General features: G+C 34.6%; 1 protein-coding gene across 2 annotated transcripts in view; it reads left to right on the top strand.

Moving 5' to 3' along the window:
• EMB (embigin) overlaps positions 1-17809 on the top strand; it is a 127628-nt gene that overhangs the window by 84325 nt on the left and 25494 nt on the right. The window contains exon 1 of one of the 2 annotated variants that reach the window (XM_012541405.3): positions 6866-7107. The exons of the other annotated variant lie outside the window; for it this stretch is intronic. Within the exon in view, the coding sequence (XP_012396859.1) occupies positions 7014-7107 (94 nt within the window). The 5' untranslated portion in view covers positions 6866-7013. Of the gene's footprint in view, positions 1-6865; positions 7108-17809 lie in introns of those variants that run through there. 2 annotated transcript variants of the gene reach the window in all.

Raw genomic sequence — 17809 nt, 5'->3', positions numbered from 1 at the left:
TGCCATACTAATGAATCAAAAGCCACAATTAAGATTGCTGGGAGAAATGTTATCAATCTCAGACAAGCAGACAACATCACTTTGATGGCAAAAAGTGAAGGAAAATTAAGAGACCTCTTGATGAAGGTGAAAGAGGAAAGTGTACAAGTTGGCTTAAAACTTAACATAAGGAAAAAACTCTTAAGATAATGGCAACTGGTCATAGAACTTCCTAGCAAAAGAAGGAGAAGAAATGGAAGCAGTGAAAGATTTTATACTCTTGTATTCTCAAAGATTATTGCAGAATGTGGCTGCAACCATAAAATTAAAAAGTGCTTGCTCCTTGGAAGGAAATTTGACAAATTTGGACAGCATATTAAAAAGTGAAGATACTACCTCCCAATAAAGATCCATCTAGTCAAAGCTATGGTTTTTCCAGTAGCAATGTATGTCTGTGAAAGTTGGACTATGAGGAAAGTTGAGCATGCAGAATTGATGCTTTCAATTATGGTGCTAGAGAAGAATTTTGAAAATCACTTGAACAGGAAGGAGACCAATGTAGTCAATAATTTAAGAAATTAATTCAGACTATTCATTGGAAGGTCAAATACCAAAACTGAAGCTTAAATCTTTTGGCCATATTATGAAAAGTCCCTAATATTGGGAAAGATTTAAGGCAAAAGAAAAGGGGATGGCAGCAGATGAGATAGCTAGGTAGTGTCATGAAAGTCACTCTTATGAACTTGGATACACTTCAGGAGATAGTGGAGGATAGAAAGGCCTGGCATGCTATGTTATATGTACATGCAAACATGTGCATATATATGTGAATACACATATATATATATACATATAAGTTGGCTTAACACACATATATATATATAAACATACGTATGTATATCCCACATATATGTATGTATATATACACATATATATATATATAGACACACACATATATATATACACAATTTGTTGTATAATACCTTTTTAATAAAAGTTAAATTGGTTGTTAAATATGATTCATGCCCCGGAATCCAATAGAACTAAGGGATTTTTTCCATTTTATGGCTTAGGGCAAATCAGCCTGTGGCACTGAGGGGACAATTTTAATGTTGTCATAATTATGACCGTCCTTTTCCCTTTCAAAGTAAATTTATACACTTAAAGCAAGATATTCATAGTACCCATTTGTACCAATGCTAAATATATTGAGCTATTGATTAAAATCGAACACCTGAATATTATAAGATTTTCTGCTTGCCATCCACTTGCTAGGGTCACTGTTGACCCTCCCTCAGTAAAATACTCTTCTTATGCTGAAATCTCCTTATTTTGCCACAATTTTATGCTTCTCCAATGGCTCTTTTTTTTTTCTGGAGATTCCTGAGAACTCATTTTTTCCTGTTTATAATGCCTCTTGAGATCTGGGAACTCTGGAAGGCAGCCTACTCCTCCCCAGAGTTTGTATTATCAGGTAACACCAATTAAGTATTTAATTATGTCTTCCAAACTGTTGCCTTCAATGGTTGCTTTCTAGTGTATATATCACTTATTGGCTCTAAATGTATCCCTGCTGTTTTTGATAATATAGGGATAGTTTCCTCCTAAGGGGGGAATTTAGATTAATAGTACTTAAAATTAATTGGCCAGTTGGGGACTTTTATTATTAAATATTAAATACTAAGACATACTGCAAGCTTATATTAAAAACATTAAAATGTCAATTATTGTTTCATTGTTCAATCATGTGTGACTCTTCATGATTCCATTTGGGTTTTCCTTTTGGCAAACATTGAAATGATTTGCCATTTCCTTCTATAGTTCATTTTACATATGAGGAACAGAGGCAAATAGGATTAACTGACTTGTTCAGGATCACACTACTAGTATGCCTGAGGTCAGATTTGAACCTGGAAAATGAGTCTTTCTGAGTTCAGGCCTAGCACTCTATCCAAGCTGCCAATAGATAAAGCAAGTCCATATCATAAATAACTATATAAAAATTCCTCCAGCTTGTCATCCTCTTTAAAACAGGTTTCTGAACTATGTCATTCTTCCAAGTGGATATAATGATAATCTTATCCTAAGGAGGGAATTAGATTAGATAAAAAAAAAAATTTTCAAAACTGAATGGAGTGGAAGAATTATTTTTAAAGTTTAACTCAAAATAGTTTTAGACCCTTGTCTTTTGTAATATTTTAAGATTTTTTTTCTCTTAATAGCATAACGATTAGCTAATTTATTTTACAGAGCAAACTGAAGGTTTTTCTTTTATACACCCTAGTTTACATCAATATTTAGGTAACTACTACAAGTCAGGCCCTCATGGATTTTGTTTTAAAATTCTTCCTTTAGCCTGTTGATAGAAATGTCCCTCTCTGATACAAGGATTAGCAGCAACAAGTGAGATGTAAAAACTTAAATTCTTTGAAATTTTGGATTAACTATGAATTCCTGATACTTGAACTCGTTATTAAAATACAAAATTTAGGAGAATGTACTAAATGGTATTGAGGTCTCTTTTGCAAAAGTTTATAGCAGAAACATCTAAGAATCTCTGCAAGTAAGCTGAATCAGAGAAGCAGATCTAGAAGAAATACTTCTCTTCAGACTTGCTCTGAGAACAAGTCTACTTCATAATGTCCAAGAGGAGCTGTTTTCAGAAATCAAATAACCTGCTTGAGACATCTGATCCTTTCAGACATGATGTGCTAATGAAATGGACCTTGGGAATGAGTTACTAAGAAGGCACTTCATGTTCTCCTTTCCTTTCCTTCCTTCCATGTACTGTTATCCCCATAAGACTTGTTTACTGCAGGGGACTGCCTGCTCTTGACAGTTTCTTAATGTGTAAATCCTGAGTGGTCTCAAAGACAAAAGGTATGAATTGTCAATAGATTAAACCTCTCAAATTAGTTTCATTAAGGTAGAGTGCTGAGATAAAATGTCTTTAGTCCAAACAAACAAAAGATACTAGGCCAAATTATATGTGAGTTTATCAAGATGCTTATGCCATATTATAAGGCTTTTCTACCTGTAGGCCTCATAATTGCCTTTTGTCTTTGATAAAATGATTCCTAAGAAACTCATAATAGTTCACAATGATTAAATTTTTTTATTCATAGCATTTTTGTTTCTAAAATCACTACTCCAGCTTCATTGGAGTAGTTTTGTAATTTTAGTTTACTAAAATTACAAACTGATAAACATAAAAAAATGTTTGGCGTAGTCTTCCAAAAATCAAAGGGGTGAAATGTGAAATTGAAAATTGACTTTTATTTTTATTTTGTTAAGACTTAAGCTAGGTTAAATATCCCCTTTGGCTATAGATTTTACTCAGGTAACTTCTGTTAACATGTCTCACAATTTTTATTTTGAAACCAGTACCTCCACTTTTATCGAAACTTGTATCTCCATCTTTGCAACTTCATCCACGATCCATATTCCAGAGAAATTTGCTAAAGGTCAAGATCATCACTCTAAACTGTTTTAGAAACTTTCATTTTCTGCAGACTATTTCCATGTCTGAGAATTACTGTGTTTACCTGAGAACTGATCTCATCTCTCAATAATGTAATGGGGAGGAGCTGAGATGACAGTCCCATATCTTATTTGTGATTAAGAAAGTTTCAGAAGGGGTTGTTGTTATTCAGTGTGTCTAATTCTTTGTGACTCTATTTAGGGTTTTCTTGTTGGAGCTATTGGAGTGGTTTGCCATTTCTCTATTCAGCTCATTTTACAGATGAGGAAACTGAAACAAAAAGGAATAAATGGCTTGTCTAGGGTCACATCGCTGGTAAGAATCTGAGGCCAAATTTGAATTTGGGAAGGTGAGTCTTCCTAATTTCAGGCCTGACAGTCTATCTACTATGCAACCCAGCTTAGCCAAAATACCACTCTTCTTTTTTCTTTTAGATTTCTCATATTTTTTCCCAATAATACTGTTTTATATTTGGCTCTAAAATACTACAAATTACTCTAAGTATTTACAACAGCAATTTAATAAGTAGCAGTAATGGATATACTGCTTGAAGGAGGGATTAGTGTGCATGTTATATATGTTATGGCCTGTCTACAAAAAAAGATATGAGCATAGTACCTGTCACCTAGAGATTAATAAATGTTTCCATTCTTTTAACCTGTTTTTAGCTCTCCAAGAAATTACGTTAACAGAATATGCTGATAAAATTTTTTTCCCCTATTCCAGATTTAGTCATATTCATGTCTACCAGTTTACTTTTCAGGTCATGAAGTCACAAATTTGGCACTGTGACCTGTTAATTAAAATTTACTTATTTATTAGTCATTCATTAACTCATTGCTCATTTGTTTTCACACTTGGCATTTGAAAAATCATTTGAACTATATTAGTAATAGACAAATAAATGACTTTAGTAATATAATCCAATTTGGTTTAACACTTGAATGACTCTTGGATTTTCCGTAGGAAGAAACAAATCACTAGAAAATATAATTAGAGAGTTGAAATCACAATTGACCTCATATTACATAAAGGCACATAAGGAAAGTGATAACTCTTCAATGTTATGTGAACCCCTGTAACTGAGGATTATTATCAGTATCTTATACCATACACCAAAGCAAACAATATAACCTTGACAAAGTTTTTAGAAAACGTTAATCCTTAATCTAGGTATAAAGTTCCCAGTTTTTTGATCATTTATCCTGATATTAGAAAAACTTTCTCTGAATAATAGTTTTATGAAGGCCTATGTTCTAAAGTTGTTTTGAATATAACCAACATATTCTATACATTATAAAACTAATTATAGAAAGGTTCCATATTTTATAGATATCCTATTTCAAGAACTCCAGTAAACTACTTTCCAATTTGTGGTAACATGATATGAAATATATTAATAATAATATTATAATTAACAACTCCCTCCTCTAGAAAAGAATATAATTTTTATTCTGTTTATAACTTCCACAAACATTCCTTCTTTATTGTATTGCTAATCATGCTCTCTTTTCATCCTATCTGAAATGAATCATAGAATTAAAGATGAGAGGGACCTTAGAAGTTATCTAAATCAGTTTTTTTTTTGACAGATGAGGAAACTGAGGTCCAAATGTTGTGCCACAGTTCTGTTTGATTATCCTGACTCAGTTTCCTTAAATTGTTCTGCCTTGGTTTCTAATTGTTCTGCTCAATCCTGCAAAACAACCCCTCCCTCTTAATCATCAGAATATTTCATAAGGATAAAAGATCTTATATTTTAGAATATCAGAATACCTCTCCCCATCCTAATCTATCAGAATATCAGATACCGTTTTATCAAGAAGCCTCTCCGGTGCCTCCCCTCATTATGTCATCTTTGGTGCCTCCCCCCCACCTTGTCAGAGTTCCGTTCCTGCTCTCAGCACCCTGACTCCATCCCTACCTCGGTATGTGAGTCACGTGTATATATATATAATTAAGAGCTCACATTGTTTGCTAGATTTTTGAAGATGATAGTCTCATTCAGCCCTGGGACCAAACCATGGATCCATTTGGTCCCAGTAAATCTCTCCCTTTCAAATAAAATATTAAATACTCTCTAATCTCTATCTTGCCTCAGTTTCTCCAGCATTACACAGAGAAGCTAATAACTTGCCTAAAGTCATATAGTCAAGTGTCAAAAAAGGATTTGAAATCAAAAGTTCTGTGATTACAGCTTCACTCTTTCTACTTCATCATGGAGATATGATGGAGATGAGACAAAAAAAAGTCCTGTGACAGAACATTCTTTTAAATGCTGATTACTACAATATTTCATAAATTCTGTTAGAACTCAGCTGTTCATTTTCTGTTTAAAACTGTATGGCCTGCCTGTGGAGCTTGTATCCTTGAGTTATTTCACATCTCTGAAATTTTAGGTTCTCCATTAATGAAGGAATAATTCTAGCTTTGGGAGAAAAAATCCTGCAATTTTTTAAATGGAAAAAAATGTAGTCCAGTAATATAGTCTATTGTTATTATTCTTTAATATTGTAAGTTGTAGCTGTACTGAATACATTTTGTCTTTTCTTTCTTTCTTTCTTTCTTTCTTTTTTTTTTTTTTTAGTACAGGGCATTCCAGGTCATTGCACCACAGATTTGTTACCTGTTTCCTCCATCTCCACATACAGAATGTACTTGAATGAGAACAATGCACAGCATATTTACTCAATTTTAAGTTGTTTTTTTCCATTCATGCTCTATGGTGACTACTTCAAAGTGTATCTTTGCTAAACAAAGGAAAACACATACTCTCTCCATGGGAGCCAGATTGCTAAATCTTAACCTTCAGAGAATAGGCCTCTTGAGATTTTACAGTAGGGAGTACAGAGGGGAAGAAAGTTTAATACATTAGGAAACTGACTTTCTTCATTAAAGGATCTCAAAAAATGTCACAACTGAATAGGATCTGAGGGATCATTTTTCAAGCCCCCTCATATGGGATTTGAAAATATTGAGACAAATATAGGCCAGTAAATGAAAAAACAGAAAATTTTAACATCAAGATAATTGGGGAGAAAAAAGTTACCTTTTCTCCTTCCTTTGTTTATCATCAAAATAAGTGGGAGTCAACTGCTTCAGCACCCTCCCAGGTCACAGTTTATTGGGATCTGAAAGGTCAATTTTGCCTACATTTTCCTTAAGCCCCTCTTCCTAAGATCTACAGAGGCCTGTTAAGTGGGAAAGGATGCTGAGGAGGGGTAGCCACTACAGAATGCAGGTAAACCAGCTGGAACCAGCCAAGTTGAATAATTGATGGAGGCACCATGTCCGATTCTAGACTGTACGGGGGTTGAGTGGGGGTGGAAAAGGAAGGGCTTGTGGGGGAGGAGGAAAGATTAGCCGCGCCCCTCCCACCTAGCTTTTCTTTCAGCTACTCCTCTCCCCACCCTCATTTACACTTCCTCTTCAGACAAACTGGTGATCAGTCCGTTCCTTGGATGCCCGATCCTCAGAGAGTGACAGCTCCCATCCAGCCTCACCTGCCTTCTGGGTCTCTTAGAGGGTACTCTGCAGTGCGTTAACCAGCACCATGCGCTCTCCTTTGGGGGCTTCCCGCTTCCCTGTGTCGCTCAGTTTCCTCCTTTACGTAGCTGCCCCGTGCTTTTCGGAGGGCACTACCACAGGTAAAAGAAAGATTCTTCTCTGAAGCATCTTTGAAGCCCTTGCTTCTTTCCCCAGGATGGAGGCTGCCTAGTGAAGGTGGGCAAAGCGGGAGGAGAGGGTTACAGGAGGTGCTGTATGCAGACATTAAGTACCGCTCGTCTATTCCACTTAGCATCCCCAAAGGGAAGCTTGCGCCTAGCCCAAAGAAAGCAGCAAATTAAGGGAAAGAAGAAGGGAGTGCATATCTTGGATGCCCTGTCCAAGGAGGGTGGAGAGCGAGGGTTTCCTATTGGCTTTCCTATTGGCTCATGTGTCTGATACTGAGCTAAATGAGTAAACAAGGAAACATGGTGTCTCTGCTCCGATGTCGCCATGTCTCTTGGGCGAATACAGAACTCCTTTTGGAATTTAAGTAGGTTCAGGCTTGTTCTAAGGAACCAAAGTAAGGTTGGGGAAGCTGAGAGCAGTGACTGCCTCTGAAAGCTCGTTCCCTCTCATCTTTTTTCCTTTTCCCCGTATTGATTAGAGAATAAATAACAGCTCCTTTCTTTCTGGCAATTGCACCTCCTAGAAGAAGGTGCTTCTGAATCCTTTTCAGAGTTGAATTTTAGAATCCAATAAAGGGAGACTCACGAGCTCTCCAAAGAAATGGGTCCTTATGTGTCCTGGAAACTTGGGGAAGGAAGGCATCTATATAAAAGTTAAGCTAAAATCCATTAGAAAAGTTGCCATTTCATTTTACAAATGGTTAACATAATCTGATACTTTCACATTAAACCCAATAGGCAAAAAAAGTTCCTGTGTTAGGCATCCTCACGATCCTAAAAAGGAATACATCTAATAGAATACTTTTATGTCTAGAACAAAAAATATTTTTAAAAATATTGTCATACAGAACCAAAGGTCAGTTTTTTATGAACTCAAAGAATTTTCTGTTTTTACAATTTTGGAATATGTTTTATTTTCCCTGGGCACCAATCATTGTATTCTTATAAAGAACAATTAGGATCTGTTTCAATTTGGGGCCCATTTTAGTTACGCATTTGTTCCCAATATCATTCTGCTCCCCTCTTCTACTCCCATTTGATTGTGAACAGTCTGGATGGAGGTGATGTTGTCTCCATTTTATTGGGGAAATTAAAGTGGTTATTAAGGGAAGTCCTTGTGGAAAAGAGTTGCTGGGGAAGGGTGATCAAGCTGAGATCCTGGGCTCTTGTGAAATCATCCCTTATAGGTGATTTTTAATAAGAATGAATATCAAAGGAAGGCTTATAAAGGGGGAAAAACAGTTCTCAAATGCTTCTAACAATCCTGGTAGTACTGTGGAAATAGGAAGGGGGGGACTGGGCCCACTGTTATATTCTCTGGATTGAATGTCTACTTAATATCCTGATGTGTGTAGAATGCCTATTTAATCAATCCACCCAAGTCTGTTTTGTCTATTTCTTCCTAGGTTGAAGCCCCTAAATCAAAGGGACTCTGATGGTTTGCTATGTTAGTCATAATCTCTAATTTTATGGCAGATCCATGAGAATTGTAACTTTGGATAAGGACAAAGTATATTTGGTTAGAAGGATTCAGATCCCTTCATGTTGACTTAGTATTTTTCTTACTAGTTTTCAGTTTTCTTCATTTATAAAAGAAGTGATGATTCAAAGTAATATTGCCCTTCTCTCCCATTCCTCTCCTTCCATTTACTGATAGTTCTTTTATGCAGGGGACATCTAGGTGTCTTACTAGAGTGTTGGGATTCTAGGAAGATTCATCTTGAGTTCTATTTTAACATGGACACTACTATCTCTGTGACTCTGGGAAAGTTTCTTAACATTATTTACTTCCCTTTCTTAATCTGCAAAATGAGCTGAAGAAGGAAAGTGCAAACTATTTCAACATTTTTGCCAAAAACAAAACAAAACAAAACAAAACAAGTTATGTGAAGAGTTGGACACAACTAAAAAATTAATGGGCAACTACAACCACCAATGTACAAGGAGTGGAGAGTAAATAAAATGAGAACAGAAAAAATGAGGAAATGGAAGGAATTTTAACTTTTTTTAACCTTCATAATTTAAACAAACAAGGATCTTTGAGAAGAAAATATTTGTACATGTGAAAAATTTGCCCAGAATAACATGGTTGTTGACCATTACATTTAGTGATGGGAAATACTAATTAAGTGGGTCTTTACCCTAGCAATTGCTTTTGGAGTCCTAAGGATAAGTGGCATGAACATCTTTGTACCATAACTGCTCTGTGTTCTACATTCTACATTATGAAATAATTGTTGCCTATTATTTTTTTAAGTTTTTCTTGTGTGTGTGTGTGTGTGTGTGTGTGTGTGTGTGTGTGTGTGTGTATTTTTGGGTACTCAAGTCTCAGAACCTAATTATTTTTCCTAAATTCCTATTGTTTTAATGGTGTCAAAATGTCTATCCCTCTAGAGACCTAAATGATTATATCTTTATTAACAGTAAATTTTGCCCCAAATGTAAATTTGCAAGGCTATCTGTTTTACTCATTTAACCATTTGCTGATTTCTTTTTTATCACTAATTAGCTGCCCTTTTCCTTGATTTTATTTCTTCTTGCTAAGTCATTTCAATTACATCTGACTCTTTGTAATCTCATTTGGGGTTTTCTTGGCAAAGATATTAGAGTGGTTTGCCATTTCCTTCTCTAGTGGATCCATTGGGTTAAGTTACTTGTCCAGGGTCACACTGCAAGGAAGGATCTGTGACTATATTTGAGCTCAGTTCTTCCCGACTCCAGACATAGTGCTTTATCTACTGAGCTAGTAGCTGCCTCTTATTTGCTTTTAGAATGCCTCTTAGTATTCTAAATTATTTATTCCCATGATTTTCTGTGTAGTGCTTATAGTCACCTGTCACTCCAGAATCATATAGGATGATGAGTGACTGGCCTAAAACAGTGAGAGGCAGGTCAGTGCAGTGTGATCGCCTTGTAATCAGAATGTGCAGAATGTAAATTAAGAGCCAATTAAGTGAAATGGTTGAATACTAGGCCTGAAGTCAGGAAGATGTGAATTCATCTAATGACTCTTAGTAGCTATGTGACCCTGGGCAAGTCACTTAACTCCTGTTTGACTCAACTTCCTCAACTCTAAATAAAGATAATAATAGCACCCACTTCCTAGGGTTCTGAAGATCAAATATATAATAGTTGTAAAATGATTAGCACAATATAGTGGCTGGCCCCTTAGTAAGTATTATATAAATGCTTATTCCCTTTACTTCCCTTCCATCTACCCATTATATCATCTCCTGTTCTGTAGCTTAATGAACAAGCTCTAAATGCCATATGCTATATATGCTATAAATTGAATTTTTTAAAAAATGACTCACTTCCATTTTGCTTAAGCTGAATACTTAAAACCCTGCTATTCTTGTCAATCTTTCCTACAAGTTTAAATTGTATCTCACTGACCCACCCAAATGACAAGGAATGCTACTGATTGGTTATCTACTCTAAGCAGCTCTGAAAGACATGATTCTCTTCTTTAGGAAATATTAGCCAAGTAGTATTTACTAGTGCCCTATTTTTTTCCCATTCAGTTTGACCACTCACTTCATTTAAATTATGACTTTGTAATAAATAGCCATGGAGTGGAATCTATTTTGGAAGTTTATTTTTCTCCTAAAGAAGCCATATGTTGCATTAGAATCACTGGTCAGCTGGATGTCATTGATTCTATTATCAATTCTGCCTTCATTTGTGATGTTGGCCAGTCCTGTTAATATTCTGGACCTCACTGTCTTCTGTAAAAGAAGAAGGTTAACATGTTGATGTCTTAAAATTCCTTTCTATTTTAATATTTTGTGATCTGAAGATAGAAAAATTAATAAGAGGATTTATACCACAATGATGTAAAAATAATAGGTGAAGAAACTTCAAGATAAGAACTTTTTTTCTTAATGGAAAATGAGCAAATTTGATTTCTATAGTATTTCACAATTGTATGAAAAAAGAACATTTAAAAATTGCAAGACATTTAAAAAGATGTTTTTTTTGTCAGTCTTTATCACCAACTATGCTTATTTCACCAAATATCATCAAATATCACCAAAAATCCTTATTGAGTATGAAACCCGATTTATAGATGATCAATGAGGTGATATTTGTAAAGTGCTTAGATTAGTTTCTGTCATATAGTAAATGTTTTATACATTAAATGTTTGTTTTAGTTTGAACATTTTATCTGAGGATAATATGTAAGATCAGCTGAATATGATTAAACTCCTAGACTTGCCACCCAAAACAGGAAATTTAACACACACAAAATTTGTTACTTGGGGAAAAAAACCCTTCTTTTGAAAAATGTTCCAAAATTTTATCTACATAGATTACTTAGGATAGTAGCCTTTCCCCACTCAAGTCATTATAACAAACTATCTCATCATGCCCAGTATCTCATGAGGCAACTAGGTATCAAAGTGGATGGAGTGCTGCTAGGCCCAGAGTCAGGAAGACTTGCACTTAAATGTGGCTTCAGATACTCACTAGTTATGTGATCCTTGGCACATGAATTAATTTCTGTTTGCCTCAATTTCCTCAACTATAAAATTGGATAATTATAGAATCTACCTATTATGGTTGTTGTGAAGATCAAATAATGTAATATTTAGAAGTGCTTAGCACAGTGCGTAGTCCATATTTGGCTCTTAAATTAATTGCTTGCATTTTTCCTTTCTTGTCATTTTCTTTACCAGCTCTTTAGAGTCTTGCCAGCTCTAGCCATACATTATTTTCATTGATTTCTAAACCAGTCTTTGGAGTAATACTTTGTTAGCAGCTCTGGTTATGCTCAGAAAGAGCTTCCAGTTAATTTGTGGGTTTTTTTTAAAAGTCATATCTGTGATTTCATTAGCATTATGTATTCCCAATGAGGTATTTGCCTACTTAATGTATAACAATGCATCTCTCCAAATTATAGTCTTAGAGAGATACTTAGAAGTTAATTTGGTTACCCATGTTCTCGCCAATTAGAATGTGCCAGAGGAAGAACTTGAAACCACGTTTATGGTTTGAAGGCCAGTTTCCTGTGTTAATCTCTTTCTCTCTACTTAGCTGTTTAAATTATAAAAATGTCTTAATGAGAAAATTGAATTATCTTCCTATTTAGTGACAGAAGTTATTTTGGCTCTAAGTCATAACTACTTTGGTAACTTCTCAATGGGGACTAAGGGACAGTTCAAACTGAAAGATTTTGAAAGTTTGTCTGAGAAAGGGGGTCACTTGGGAAAATATCCCCAAGATGAATTAAACTTGCACTTGGCTTCTCTTTCTCTTTAGGAAAAAATGTTTCCCAATTACATGTAAAGATAATTTTTAACATTCATTTTTTTTTTGAAATTTTGAGTTTCAAATTTTCTCCCTCTCAATGCAATTTGATGTTATACATGTGCAATCATGTAAAACATTTACATATTAGTCATGTTGTAAAAGACAAATTAAAAAAAACTTGAAAAAGATAAAATGAAATTTGTATGTTTCAATCAGCATTCAGATTGCAGTAGTTATTTCTCTAGAGGTAGATAACATTTTTTCATCTAGAGTCCTTTAGAATTGCCTTAGATCATTGTGTTGCTGACAATAGCTATGTCATTCATAGTTATCATATAATATTACTTAACTGTGTACAATGTTCTGGTTTTATTTGCTTCATTTTGCATAAGTTTGTGCAAGTTTTTCCAGGCTTTTCTGAAATCATCCTACTTGTCATTTCTTAAAGATAATAACATTCCATCACAATTTTATGCCATAACTTATTCTAGTCATTTTTCAATTGATGGGCATCCCCATATTTTTCTAATTCTTTGCCTCTACAAAAAGAGCTGCTACAAAAAGTTTTGCATAAATAGATCCTTTCCCAAACCCTTTAAAAACCTTTGGAGTACAGACCCAGCAGTGTTATTGTTGGGTCAAATATTATGCATGGTTTTATAACTCTTGGAGCATAATTCCATATCAACAGTGTATTAGTGTTCCAATTTTTCCACATCCTCTCCAGCATTTATCATTTTCCTTTTCTATCATATTAGCCAATTTGATAGATGTGAGATGGTAGCTTAAGAGTTCATTTAATTAGAATTTTCTAATCAATAATGGTTTAAACTTTTTTTTTCAAATTGCTGTGGTTCAAACAATATGTATAAACATATTTATGCAATTCGCTTGCTGCACAAGAGAAATCAGATCAAAAAAAGAAAGTAAATGAGTAAGAAAACAAAATCCAAGCGAACAACAACAAAAAGAAGGGGAATGTTGTATTGTGATCCACATTCAATTCCTACAGTCCTCTCTCTGAGTGTAGATGGCTCTCTTCATCACAAGATCATTGGAATTGACATCAGTCATCTTACTGTCAGAAAGAGTCATGTTCCTCAGAATTGATCATTGTATAATATCGATATTGTCATGTAAATGATCTCCTGGTTCTGCTCAATAAATCTTAATAAATGCCTTTACTTGATTTGGAGATGTCCTGAGCACTGAGTTCTTAAAATGACATTGAAGATTATCTGTTTAAACCCCAATATTTTTGGTACCCAACATGGGGCCTAATCAAGGTAATCCCTTCTCTCCCTCCACACACACTTTTGTAGATGTTTCACAAGCACCTAAGAAAGCACACATCTAGGAAAAGTTTCTTTTGGGCTCCTATGACAACAAATTCCTTCTAATTAGAGGACACTCTATCTGCTAAGTTTATGTGAGCCCCTGCACTCCTGATTACCGGTGCTCATTTTCTCACTCCACACAGGACTAGAAGTGTGTGTCTTTAAAGGAGGATTTTTTAGGCTTAATAATGGGACTGTCCTTTTCCATCCCACAGTACTTTATACTAGGTTGACTCCTACAAAAATGGAACAAAATTGGTTTATCAGACCTTAAAAGGAGATACTTTGTATATTACTGTAATAGAGCCAGTCCCAAATGTAATCTAGAGGACCAGGAAAGGTAGTGTACCAAAGGTTCCCTTAATTATAACACCATTTTTTCAACTTAATCATTTTTGTTGCCACAAAGGGAAGTGGACTAAAGACTTGTGTCCAGGCCTTTTGCCCTCTCTCAAGATGCAGCCCTGCAGCAACAGCCCAGGATGTGCCTACTCAAATTTACTCCAGGCAAAGGGGTTCCAGACAAAGAAGATGGGGAACAATATGATCTTCTCAATGATCCCTTCCTTATAATCCTCGAAGCCTTTATTCCCACTCCACGAGAGCCAAGTAACACTTATCAGTAAGTTTGTAACCTGCTGGATTCTCTCCTTTATCCAACCTTCCTTACTGATATCCTGGACCTTCATAGGATGAGCTAGACTCTGCAACTTCCCAGCAATCTTTGCTCTTCAGATCTTCCCACACAAGGAGTGGGGCCTTTTTCTCATGTCTCTTTCTCAATGTCTGGCTTTTCCCAAGTTTAGGAAAAACTTGACCTATCACTCTAAGGGCCTCACTAAATTCAGTGAGGGCTTTAAAGGCATTGCCCTCTAATTTGATCTTACCTGTAGAGATGTTAATAACATTTTCCCTTTCTTCTGCACAAATGAGGAGAAAAAAAGAAACTGGAATTTATCCCAGAAGATTGGTTATGATATGGCTGAGTCTTCCCCCTCAGGTAGATACTTCCCAAATGCTAATGCTGTACCACTTGCAGACCCTAGGCAGGATCACCAAGTAGATAGCAAAGACAAGAAAAGAGGGACCACATGCTGACCTGTCTTATTAAAGATATGAAAAACAGATTAAGAAAAAACTGAATGTGGATCACAATACAACATTCCCCTTCTTTTTGTTGTTGTTCGCTTGCATTTTGTTTTCTTACTCATTTACTTTCTTTTTTTGATCTGATTTCTCTTGTGCAGCAAGAAAATTGCATAAATATATTTATACATATTGGATTTAACATATATTTTAACATGGGAAAGGGGTGGGGGTAAGGAGGAGAATATCTGAAACAAAAGGCTATGCAAGGGTCAATGTTGTCAAATTATCCCTGCATATGTTTAGAAAATAAGCTTTATTAATATATTTTACCATGTTTAACATATATTGATTTTCTTGCCATTTGGGGAGGGTGTGGGGAAAGGGAAGGAAAATTGGAACACAAGGTTTTGCAAGGGTCAGTATTGAAAAATTATCCATGAATATGTTTTGAAATAAAAAGTTTTCATCAAAAAAAAGCATGCAAAAAATTTTTGAGATACAGACCTAGCAGTGAAATTGCTGTGTCAAAGGTTATGAATGATTTTTATAATCCTTTGGGTATTGTACTAATGGTGCCTTCTTATTACAATTTTCACATATTGCCTCCAACATTTGTTATTTTCCTTTTCTATCATCTTAATGAATCTAATAGGTGGTACCTCATAGTTGTTTTAATTTATTTCTCTAATCTATAGTGATTTAGAGCATTTTTATATGATTGTAGCTAATTTTGATTATCTTGCCTGAAAATCATCTTTTCATATCCTTTGACCATTTATCAATTAGGGAATGGTTCTCATTTTTATAAATTTGACTCAGTTTTCTATATATTTGAGAAATGAGGCTTTTATCAGAGAAGCTTGCTGTACTTTTTCATACTTAAAATTGCTAATTATATTTTTCTCCACTTTATTTCTCTACCTATTTATCCTTCTCTTTCTGTCTGACTCTCTCCCTATTCTTGTCTCTTTCTCCTCCCCCTATGTTTTTCACCCTCTCCATCTTTAAAAGTATTTTACATATGATCTTTACCTCCCCCAGTTTGATCTTTCTTCTATCAGCATTTCCCTCCCTTTCTCTTATTTCCCCCCCTTCTACTTTACTGTGTGATAAAATAGATTTTTGCACTCAACTGAGTGTGTATGCTCTGCACCTATTACAATCAGAGTAAGGTTCAGTCATTCCCCTGCACTTACCCCATCTTCCTCTCTGTTATAAAAAAGCTTTCACATCTCTTTTTGTAAGATAATTTATCCCATTCTAACTACCTTTTCCCCCTTCTTCAAAAGCATTCTTCTTTCTTACTCCTTATTATCATCATAATTATTATTATTAATTTTTAAAGTAAGCATCCCATTATATTCAACTCATACTTATTTTCTCTATGTATACTCTCTTAATTGCTTTAATAATGAGAAAATTCTTAGGAGTTACAAGTATTATCTTCCTATGTAAGAATTTAAACATTTTAACCATAATTATTGTATTCCTTATGATTTTTCTTTACTGTTTATCTTTTCATATTTCTCTTGAGTCTTGTATTTGAAAGTCAAATTTTCTATTCATTTCTGGGCTTTTCATTAGGAATGCTTGAAAATCTTCATTGATTATCCATTTTTCCAAAACAATTAAACTCAGTTTTGGTGGGGAGAAAATCCTAACTGTTTTCCCTTCTGAATATCATATTCCAAGCCCTGTGATTTTTTCATGTAGAAACTACAAAATTTTCTTTATCCTGATTTTGACTCCATGATTTTTTAATTGTTTCTTTCTGGATGTTTGTAATATTTTCTCCTTGACCTGAGAGCTCTGATATAATTTTGTTATAATATTCCTGAAAGTTTTCATTTTGGAGATTTCTTTCAGTAAATGATTAGTGGATTCTTTCAATTTCTATTTTACCCTCTGGTTCTGAAATATTAGAACAGTTTTCTTTGATAGTTTCTTGGGAGGTGATGTTTAAGTACTTTTTTTGATCATGACTTTCAAGTAGTCCAAAAATTCTTAATTTTTTTTCTCCTGGATCTGTTTTCCAGATCAGTTATTTTTTTCCAAATAAATGTTTTATATTTTCTTCAATTTTTCTTTTTATTCTTTTTTATTTTTGTTTTATTCTTTCTTGATGTCTCATGAAGTCATTAGTTTCCATTTGCTCCATTCTTATTTTCAATGAATTATTTTCTTCATTGAAATTTTGTACCATTCCAACAATGAGATGATTGATGCCAATTCCAATGATTTTGTAATGAAAAGAGAGTCTACAGTCTCTCTTTTCTACAGTCAGAGAGAGGATTTTAGAGCAGTCCTCTTTTCCATTTAGCCAATTCTACTTTTTAATTCTTCAATGAAATTTTGTGCATATTTACTCATGGGGTCACTTCTGTTCTTTAAGTACTATTCTGTGGATTTTTGATCCTCTTTTACTATTTGGCATATTCTTTTTTTTTAAGGTGTTATTTTTATCAACATTGTTTTTTGTGCTTTCTTTACCAAACTGTTGATTGTTTTTTTTCCCTTAGATTTCTTTCATCATTGTATTATCTTTTCCTAATTTTTCCTACATCTCTCATTTCATTGTTAAATCCTTTTTGAGGTCTTTTTAAAATTTGGGGGGGTTAAGGGCTGGTATTCATATTTTTTCTTTGAGACTTTAGATGTAACAGTTTTGTTTTTGTTGTCTTCTGAGTTTGTATTTTGATGCATCCTGTCTCCTTAGTATCTTTCTGTGGACAGGATTTTTTTTTGTTGTTATTGTTGCTTACTCATTTTTCCTATCTTATTTCTTGACTTTTAACTTTATATTAAAGTTGGGGTTTGCTCCTGGGCTGGAGAAGGCCCTGTGCTACATCTTCCTGTGCAGTTAGTTCTGGAGGTCTGTAAGCTTTGTTTTTCCAAGGTTGTGTGATCTAAGGAAAGGTGTATTTATTATTCTCTTGATCTGTGTTCCAGTCCGTGAATGATCACAAGATTTCTTTTCTTCCCTGGAATTGCAACCT

Source organism: Sarcophilus harrisii, chromosome 1 (assembly GCF_902635505.1).
Source record: "Sarcophilus harrisii chromosome 1, mSarHar1.11, whole genome shotgun sequence".
Taxonomy (NCBI): Eukaryota; Metazoa; Chordata; class Mammalia; order Dasyuromorphia; family Dasyuridae; genus Sarcophilus; species Sarcophilus harrisii.
Note: the sequence above shows the minus strand (reverse complement) of the source record. Positions and strands in the feature narration are given on the sequence as shown.